Source organism: Nicotiana attenuata, unplaced genomic scaffold (genome assembly GCF_001879085.1).
Source record: "Nicotiana attenuata strain UT unplaced genomic scaffold, NIATTr2, whole genome shotgun sequence".
In the NCBI taxonomy this organism is placed as follows: Eukaryota; Viridiplantae; Streptophyta; class Magnoliopsida; order Solanales; family Solanaceae; genus Nicotiana; species Nicotiana attenuata.
Window position 1 is genome coordinate 577,815 of NW_017670537.1, and position 10,990 is coordinate 588,804.

The window sequence follows — 10,990 nt, forward strand, 5'->3', positions numbered from 1 at the left end:
ATACGCATATGCATGACACTATAAGTATTTAATGATTTACAGAGTTATCCAGACTTACAAATCATTTACTCCATATTTCTTCCATGTCATTTATATACTTATTTATGTGCCTTACGTACTTGGTACATTATTCGTACTGACGTCCTTTTATTGGGGACGCTGCATTCATGCCTGCAGGTATAGACAATCAGTTTGACGAGCCCTTATAGTAGACGTTAGCATTCAGCGAAGGATCGGTAAGACTCCACCTCATTTGGAGTGCAGCCGAGTCTATGAGTCATCGTGTCAGACTTTTGCTACAGACTTATAGGTAGGCCGGTACCCTGTCCCATTTGATGTCAAATACTCTTAGAGGCTTTGTAGATAGAGGTTCATTTTTGTACAGTATGTCAGATGCCTTGACGGCCCATATGTATTCATGTTTTAAGAAAGATTGTTCATTGATACATTGTTTTCACACTTATAGTTATATATTACGAATTGTGGCCATGTTGGCCCAGTTACCAATGATTGTATGATAAGAAAGATATGTGCGGTTGGTACTCGATTGAGTAAGGAACCGGGTGCCCGTCGCGACCCTTCAGTTTGGGTCATGACAAAAGTGGTATCAAAGCAGTTCTGTTCTAGGGAGTCTACAAGCCGTGTCTAGTAGAGTCTTGTTTATGGGTCTGTCGTGCACCACACTTATAAGTAGGAGGTTACAAGGCATTTAGGATTGTCACCCTTTCTTCTTACTCTATATCGTGTGGTAGAGCTCACTTGTAAGAATTCAAACTCTTAAACTCTATTTTATTCGTAATATAACGATACCTACATTCGGAAATAGAGCTGGTAAGAGATTGCATGCGGATGTGGAAGAGTTGAGTAAGAGGAACTCGATTTTGCATGATTTTTATGATGAGTAAATGTAAGGTATTCAGTAGATCATGTTTTTCTATTAAGACGTATAAGATTCTTGTTAAGGAACCCTACGGCATGAATATCTATACACCCATATGGTAAAAAGCAACGACAGAATCAGAAGGTACAAGTTTCAATAAGTAAAAGAAGCAAGGTGAAGAAGGGTACGAGGTACCCAGTTAGTGAAGATGATCATTATCTACAATTCAGGAAAAGAGATATAAGCATTTTGAGTTACCTTCGACAGTAACAGAGGTATGTACAATCGGTCACACCTATCTCAGTTATGCCCTATGAGGGCTAACAAGTGTAGTTTAAGAGAAGGACGGCATATCAGGATCCGACAGGGGTTAGAGTAACCCAAAATAGTGCCAAACAGTCTGTCATGAAAGCAGAATTTGTGGCATTTTTTAAAGCCACAATTCATGTATTATGGCTGGGAAACTTTATTCGGGACTTGGAGTTGTCGACACCATTAACAAAGCCATTGAAAATTTACTGTAATAATTCTGCAGTAGTATTCTTCTCCAAGAACGATAAGACTCCAAAGGTGCCAAGCATATGGAATTAAAGTACTTTACCGTCAAAGAGGAAGTTTAGAAACACAGAGTGTCACTTCAGCATATTAGAACTGATCTTATGATTGCAGATCTGTTAACGAAAGGTTTACAGCCAAAGATATTTAAAGAACATGTACATAAAATGGGTCTCGGCTGTATTTATGATATTTTGACACTCTGAGCTCATTTATGTGTTTCTGATATACATTAATGATTTCCTGTTTCTCATAATGGTGTACGCATTATTGCTTTGAGATATTACGGGATAAGTCTCAATGAGACATTATTGTGGACCATAATATTTTATAGCTTATGGACCTGGTATGATGAGTTGCTAATGTTGCAGTATATGAAAGGGAGTATGTAGACTAATTATATATAAGCGCCATAACTCATATTTAGTAGTTTACGTATTATGGTATTTATGATGTACATTATAGAAGAGATTTGTTTGGGTCAAGTGGGAGAATGTAAGATTTTCCTACGTATATTGGTGGCCCAATAGGTTAAAGGCCTGTAATTAATATCTAATTAATGAGAAAATCTCATCCATCTGATCGGTTACTTGATGGACGTACCAGATTAAGTGATAACCTCTATAAATTGGTCAACCCCCACCCATTAGGGTTACCGTACTTTTCTATTCTTCTTTCCCATCACTAAAGACGACAGTAACGTAAAGCTAGGGCAAGGGGTGAGAAACCAATTTACCAATTAACGCTTCTGCTTCACGATAATCGCTTCCGCTTCAGGTATGTTTTCTGTAACAATTATTTGTAAGATTATCATGTTCAAAATCCTGATATGAAATTAATATTTATGTTAACAAAAAATACTTTGAACTGATGAAATTATTGAGCAAAGGAAATCAATATTTGTTACCTTGAATGATTTATGGATTTTTTAAACAATGCTAAGGGTATTGACCATTTGCTAACAAAGAAGTGAAAGAACTAAAGGCAAATCAGTCACAACGGCAGGTAAAATGTCCAGTGAAGTGCAAGCATAATAACAGTCATAACGGCAGGTAAAATACTAAAATGCATACTCAACAGCTGTTTAATGAAAAAACAGGAGTTTACTTGGTCAAGCGCATAGGAACAAAAGGAAAGCACGGACAAGGTGGGCCTTGATTTGATAAAATAGACGCGTAGAGCGCGGAAAATTGACACGTGTCTGCTGAAGATAGTGGGGTTTGCGGTGATCTGTCTGTCTTAAAAGCGGAAGGAGTATAATGCGAATAGATAGACTCGTTTTCGAGCCAAAGACGGCTAAATTTCATTAATATAGGAAACAATAATAAACTATTACTACTACTAATATAATACTTTGAAATACAACAAGTGTGCGGTACTCTACGGATCTCAATATGGGTCACTCTATCAGGACAACAACATAGTCGGCGGCTATTGGTAAGTGAAATGTGCCATAGCCGTATTTGTATTTTCTACTATTAGACGTTTTCTTTTTCAATTGGTCATCATCCATTCCCAACTAGAAATCCCTTTTACTCATTGACGCTCCAATAATTCTCCCCTGATTCATTATCTGCAGACCCTTCGATAAAGCAAGTAAAGTAACTGCTTTAGGCCCTAATTTATAGGGGGCCTCATTTTTTGTTATATCTAATAGGTTATGTGTAAATTTAAAAAAAGATTATGTGAAGTGAAATAGTTTGATTTCTTTCTTTAACAAGTATAGAGAAGATGTATTTGCAACTATTATGATTTCTGCCATAAAAATTGCACTTGAAATGAATATCGAACCCGAATTTCGTAAGAAACATATGACATATAGGAAGTACATTTGATGAGAATGTTGATAATAAAATCTCAAAATCTTTCGAAGAGTCTTTGGAGTTGATTATTTTATTCATATTAGACGAGGCTATTTTTTCACTTCAAAATAGATTTGAACAATTCGAAACATGTGATATTTTTTGGTTTTCTATATTTAAAAAAATATTGCCTCAATCTTGAATGTTCCTTAAAGCATAATAATCAATTCGATATTGATGGTATAGATTTATTTTCGAAATTAAAAGTATTAAGAAAAATAGTACAATTAGAAGATAACGGTTTAATTGATACACTCGATCAAATAAAAAGATTTGATTCTTTTTCAAATGCCTATATTACTTATAGAATAATGTCAATAACTCTTGTTACCTTCGCTTTAACGGAAAGAATTTTCAAAATTAAAATTGATAAAATCCTACCTAAGATCAACAATGTTTTAAGAAAGGTTAAATGGATTAACTATATTGTCAATTAAGAAAGACTTATTAGGAGTTATTGATTCTAAGAAAATTATTAACAACTTTGTATCTAAGAAACGTTAGAAATATATACTTCAAATAAATAAATAATTTTTTTTAAAAAAAAGTTAAGGCCCCTCGTAAAGTTTGGCTTTAGACCACAAAACTTGTCGGGCCGCCCCTGATTATCTCAAGTTTTCCCTCCTTTTACGAGAATAATTCTCAAATATAATTTAGTTTGTCTATTGAAAAAAATAAGAGAAGCTTCTCGAAAATAAGAGATTACTGATATGGCTCAGTGATTAGAGAGCCACTGTTACTTGTATTTATATGATATGGATACATACATAACGATAAGTATATCACCTATAAAGATAAGTATTAAGAGTCCATCACATATATGGGATAACTACAAATATGAGATAAATTCTTAGAGTCCTAATACGCCCCCTCAATCTGGACTGGCAGACATGACGGACAGATTGTCACGTAAGAAGCTGAAATGAGATGATGGTAAACCTTTTGTGAAAATATCTGCAAACTGTAACCGAGTTGGCACATATCGAACAACAAGATCCCCTTGAGCAACTTTTTCACGAACATAATGAAAATCAACATCAATGTGTTTGGAGCGGTCATGAAACACAGGGTTAAGAGACATATATGTAGAGCTCACATTATCACAAAGAACATGAACTGGGTTACGAAGATAGAGCCCGATGTCATGAAAAATATTACGAATACAAGATGTCTCAGCCACAGTATAGGCGATAACTCTGTACTCAGCTTCTGTAAAAGATTTAGAGACTGTTAGTTGCTTCTTTGCACGCCATGAGATAAGATTAGAGCCTAAAAATACCGCAAACCCTGTGGTAGAGTGTCGACTATCAAGACAACCAGCCCAATCAGCATCCGAATAGGCTAATATAAAAGAGGTGGATGAGGAAGCACGGAAGAACAATCCATGTGTGATGGTACCCTGTAAATACCTGAAAATGTGCTTCACACAATGCAAATGAGTAGTACGTGGAGCATGCATAAATTGTGAAACAATGTTAACATCATAGGCAATATCTGGGCGAGTCATAGTTAAGTATTGAAGAGCGCCAACCATACTCCTGTATTCACTAGGATCTGAAAGTAACTCACAATCCATAATAGAAAGAGAAATGCGAGAAGCAATAGGGGTGTGAACCGGTTTGCATGTATGCATGTGAAATTTAAGAAGCAAATCAGAAATATACTTTTGTTGTGACAGATGAAGACCATTAGAAGAACGAACTGCCTGAACACCAAGAAAGTAATGAAGATCACCTAAGCCTTTCATGACAAATTGTCTAGAGAGACGACTAATGAAGTGATCAAGAAGAGAAGAATGACTACCAGTAAGAATAATGTCATCGACATAAAGTAATAAAATAAGAATACCAGACAATGAACGATGAATGAACATGGACGTATCTGATTTGCTGCAAATAAAATCATGAGAAATGAACTAAAGCGATGAAACCAAGCACGTGGTGCCTGCTTAAAACCATAGAGCGCTTTAGTTAGCTTACAAACATGACGAGGATAATCAGGATGAGTAAAACCTGGAGGTTGTTTCATAAAGACTTCCTCATTAAGAACACCATGCAGAAAAGCATTTTTAACATCAAGTTGACGAATAGGCTAAGAAAAAGAAACGGCAAGAGAGAGGACAATACGAATAGTGGTAGCACGAACAACAGGACTAATATTTCATGATAATCAATGCCAAGTTGCTGATGAAATCCTTGTGCTACAAGTCGTGCCTTGTATCAACTGACCCATCTGAATTACATTTAATATAATAAACACATTTACAACCAACTAAGTTCATGTGAGGTTGAAAAGGAACAAGAACCCAAGTATTATTTGCTAAAAATGCATTAAACTCATCTGCCATGGCCTACTGCCACTTCGAACTTTTTACTGCCTGAGAAAAACAAGAAGGTTCAATTTCATGAATAATAGTGTTCAAAGAAAAATATTTGTTTTGGTTTCGAAATACTAGACTTGGAGCGAGTGTGCATTGAATGAGCAGGAGGCATAGAAGTAGGAGGAGAAGCGGTGCTAGTTGGCAGTGAGGTAGGTGCAGAAGAAGAGAGAACATTAGAGCAACACTCGGTAGGAGAAACGTTGATGGACACATGATCCGTAGAGCTGGATGTCGGGCACGGGGAAGAAACACAAGAGGGAGGTGGAGAAGACGACGTAGAAGGAGACATACTTGACTAAGATTGGGTATCGAGCTGCAAAGGTGATAAAGGAGTAGTAACTACAAGAATCTCAGAAAAGCCATTGGATGAAGGGACAGTAGAGGGACGAGATAGTTTAGGATATGGAAAAACTAATTCATGAAAGTCAACATGGCGACTGACATAAACACGACCAGATGTAGGATCTAGGCAACAATATCCTTTATAATTAGAAGCATAACCTAGGAAAATACATTGGATAGAACGTGGCTGAATCTTATGAGAAACTTGAGAAGATATATTTGGAAAAAATTCACAACCAAAAATTCGAAGAAAACTGTAGTCAGGGGGTGTATGAAAAAGCTTTTCAAATGGAGAAAGTTCTTTTAAAATGGGAGTAGGCAATCTATTAATAGTATAAACAGCGTAAAAAGAAGCATCAACCCAAAATTGAGATGGCAAATGAGCATCTGTAAGGATGGTACGCACCATTTCAATTATGTGGCGATGTTTTCGTTCAGCATCCCATTTTGTTGAGGAGTATCTGGGCATGATTTACGAAAAGAAATACCCGAGTTAGAAAAGTGTTGAAGCATAGCCTTATTATCAAATTCACCACCTCCATCACCATGAAAAGTTTTAATTTTAGTGTTAAAAGTGTTCTCCACGGGTTTTTGAAATGCACAAAAGTGCTGAAAAACTTCTGATTTTCTCATCATAGGATAAAGCCATGTAAATCGAGAAAAATCGTCAACAAATATAACATAATATCGAAAACCCAAGTTTGATAAAACAGGCAATTGCCAAACATCGGAATGAATAATATCTAAAGAAAAAGAACTACGGTGAGCAACTAAACTAAAGGACACCGTTGAGACTTTCCTAACTTGCACGAAACACAATTATTACTAAAGGAATTTAGTAGCGTAATAAGATTATGGTTCCTAAGACTTGACAAAACACGACTACCACTATGACCTAAACGACGATGCCAGATGTCTCCAGATTGACGTAGAGCAACAAATGCTTGAGGAGGAGAAGTCACAGACGAGGACGATAATGGATAAACATCACCTTTACTGGAAGCTTGAAGGAGAGGTTGCCCCGTTACCTTGTCCTTCACATAAACAGAAGAATCATCAAAGTCAACTTGACAATTATTATCCCTACATAACTTTTTAATAGAAATCAAATTATGGCGAAGTTGAGGAACATAAAATATAGACTGTAAGTGTAGAGGACGAGATGTAGAAGGCAACTGAGCATAGCCAATTTTTCAACGTTGAGCAATGTACCATTTCCTACCAAAACACGATCAGAGCCAGTGTAAGAGTTCTTTTGTATAAAATCACCTTCAGATGGAGTCATGTGAGCGGACGCGGCAATGTCAAAATACCAAGTAGGTCATTTGTTTCACCAACAGACATAGTAGCAAAAGACTTAGGAAGATCATTAGCAACAAAAGCATGATTGAAGCGATTTTGACATTGTAAGGCAGCGTGACCAGGATGCCCACAAATTTGACAAGCAATGGGTGAGGGTGAGGGACCTAAGATCCCACTAGATGGTGAGAATGTACTGCCAGATTGTGAATTATAAGGAGTGAGAGAAGCACCACCAATACCTGGCGGAGGCTGACCAGTAGGACCATTGCAAGCAAGATTATTTGGAGTAGATTGTTGTGAGGGACCTCGACCAGAGAAACCACGGCCCCTTCCACCACGACCTTGACCTCGAAAAGACGAGGATCTTCCCCGTCCACGATTACTTGAAAAAGGCGCTGCATTGTTGGACATATTAGAAGAATTTGATTGAACATTCTGGGTAGCAAATGCATGATGAGAGATGATAAAATCAGCTTCTTGAAAGCGTTGCAACCGTTGTTCATGCAAAAGGAGCTTAGAACGCAAATCTTCAAGTGATACATGTCCAGGGAAGTGAGTGAGGATACCAACCAGCGTATCGTATTCTTTTCCTAATCCAAGAAGGACATGATCAACGAAATCCTGGGAGGAAACTGGAGAATTTGTGGCTGCAAGTGAATCAACCAATTGTTTTGCCTCTCTTAAATATTGATCAATTGACAAAGATGTTGTCTTGTTCAAAGTAGTGAGTTGTCTCTTAAGTTCAATTGCTTTAGCTTGGCTAGCAACCATATATCTACGGTGTAAGGAAAGCCAAATATCACGGGAAGATGGTAAAAGATGGACGTCGACAAGAACTTCACGCGACAAGGTCGCAAAGATCCAAGAACGGACGCTTTGATCGATTTGAAACCCGCGAGCGATAGCTTGGATTCGGTTGTTGCGAACCAGTAGCGTCACAAAGAAGCGGGGTGGAGTAGGGATAGAACCATCGACAAAACCAAGCAAATCATGAGATATGAGAAGGGAAGTGAACTGAGTACGCCACGTGAGATAATCTTCAACAGATTGTAACTTAATTGTTACCAGGTTGGTGACATTAGGCGCTGCTAGTGCAGTAACAGAGTGAAAATTTGAGGCAGTAGTTAAGTCCAACGAACCAGCACATGAAAATATAGGTGGCGTAATAGGTGGCGTAATAGCAGCAGTAGGACATGGCAGCAAGCTAGGAGCAGAGAAATTGCTTGGTACTGATGAGGCCATGGAAGAAAGGGATGACAAAAGAGGAGGAAACGTTAAAGGGGGAGTGAGAAATCAGCAGTAAGGCTTGAGGATGGAATAGTGTTGTCAGGATTGGATATAGGAATAGAAGTATAGGGTGAAGATGATGCCATAGTAAAGAAAAATGGTGTGGGAAAGTACTGAATTTGAGGGGAAGGTTTAGAAGAAAATTCCAACAGTGTTGATTATGGTGAATGATGAGTTCCGTGACTGCTTAGAAGAAGGAATGAGAGAGGATTTTGCTGGCTAACCTGATACCATGATAGATTTCATTAAATGGCTCAGTGATTAGAGAGTCATTTGTTACTTGTATTTATATGATATGGATACATACATAACGATAAGTATATCACCAACAAAGATAAGTGTTAAGAGTCCATCACATATATGGAATAACTACAAATATGAGATAAATTCTTAGAGTCCTAATAATTACCACAAGTGTGATTGGTTACAGAAATGGATAAAAATCATGAAACATTAGACTCTAAATTTTACTAAAAACAATAAAAATATTAAGTTATATTTTCTATCTACTTAACATTTTAGTTATACAGCTATCTAATATGCTAGTAAAAAGTAATCAAAAAATTAACTGATTTGCTTATTAAAAAAAAGGGATTACCACCTTGGCAACACAAATTTAATCACTCCTGAAATATAAATATTTCATGGAGAATACATGTTCTATAACTTTGATTTGCTTATTTCTCTAAAATAAAATCTAAATGTAAATCTAACTAAATTTAATAGTACAAAATTATGCTGCAGTACAAAGCAATGGACTACACGTGTCCATGACAAGCATGGAGTAGAATAAAGAAGTACAACAAACCTCATTCCTAACAAAACACGGCCGTCTAATTTCGAAAATACAAAGCCGGCAGGGCCGGTAATCAACATCTCTAAACCGCTTTTGTCTACGTAAACGCCCGCGTGCCACGTAACTCTCCTACACATTTCTCAATTATTACTCTCTCCTCACACCTCTCTTCCTATATGGCTTGGGCGGCGCTCTCTTACCTCCAGTCAAACCCCTCGTTGACCGCGCGTCCCCTACCCCACCTCTCCTTTTAATCTCTTTTCCTTCCTCTATTATATAAGTAACTCTTACCTATCCTTTGTTCCGCACTCTGTTTTTTCACATAGAATATTATATTAAACAGTTTTGTGTATTTTCTTTTGAAAAAATGGCTGTCAAAAATAAGGTTAGTAATGGCGATCTGAAAGGAGGAAATGTGAAAACAAACGGAGTTAAGGAGATTCACTACAGAGGTGTAAGGAAGAGGCCATGGGGTCGGTATGCAGCTGAAATCCGTGACCCGGGCAAGAAGAGTCGGGTCTGGTTGGGTACTTTCGACACTGCGGAAGAGGCGGCTAAGGCGTACGACACTGCCGCTCGAGAGTTCCGTGGACCCAAAGCTAAAACTAACTTCTCTTTACCGTCGGAGAATCAGAGCCCAAGTCACAGCAGCACCGTGGAGTCCTCTAGCGGAGAGACTGGAGTTCACGCGCCGCAGCACGCTCCGCTCGAGCTGGATCTCACGCGCCGCTTGGGCTCCATGGCTGCTGATGGCGGAGACAACTGTCGTCGTGCTGGTGAAGTTGGGTGCCCGATTTTCCACCAGCAACCGACGGTGGCGGTTCTGCCAAATGGCCAGCCGGTTTTGCTCTTTGATTCTTTGTGGCGACCGGGAGTTGTTAACAGGCCTCAGCCTTACCATGTAACGCCGATGGCGATGGGGTTCAACGGCGTTAACGCCGGAGTCGGTCCTACTGTGTCGGACTCGTCCTCTGTAGTGGATAAGAATCAATATGATGGAAAAAGAGGAATTGATCTTGATCTTAACCTTGCCTACGGAATTTTAATGTTAACGATGATGTAGTTTGAGAGAGAGTAGAGTGTGAGAGAGACTAATGGTTGAATTTTGTATATACGTAGAAGAAACTGTTCGTTTTTTTGCAGCTGAGGGGTGGTTGTAATGTTTGTCTACTATTTGTTAACTCTAGTCCTTGTTTAGGCGTTCTGATTAATGAGAAAATTAGTGTTTTCTCCTTCCAAATATTTATCTCTTGTTCTTCTTCAGTCTATTTTTCAGCTAATCTAATTCTGGGTGCATGTTTTCCCCTATTATTGAGACTTGAGAGTTGAGTATATTATATTTCATTATCCCAGTACTTTAGATCTTCTTTCAGTTATTATTAAATGAAGGGAAGCAATGATGGATAAGGTTCGATAATACTGCAATTTTTCTCAACTCTTCCAGGCGTTTCAATTTTGTATACAAAATTTGACGGCACTAAATTACGGCACATGGATTAGGCCTAACAGGAATGGCAAGAGGTCGACGAAGCTGTGGTCGTATCTATAGGATGTAATAACAACGAAGACCTCGGTTACTGTTGAGA

At 38.1% G+C, this 10,990-nt stretch overlaps 1 protein-coding gene across 1 annotated transcript; it reads left to right on the plus strand.

The window, feature by feature from the left end:
* The first annotated feature begins 9,520 nt into the window (after positions 1-9,520).
* On the plus strand, positions 9,521-10,646 carry LOC109240692 (ethylene-responsive transcription factor 4). The gene has a single exon (XM_019407362.1). The coding sequence runs from the start codon at positions 9,772-9,774 to the stop codon at positions 10,465-10,467; it is 696 nt and encodes a 231-aa protein (XP_019262907.1). The 5' UTR covers positions 9,521-9,771; the 3' UTR covers positions 10,468-10,646.
* The last annotated feature ends 344 nt before the right edge of the window (positions 10,647-10,990 follow it).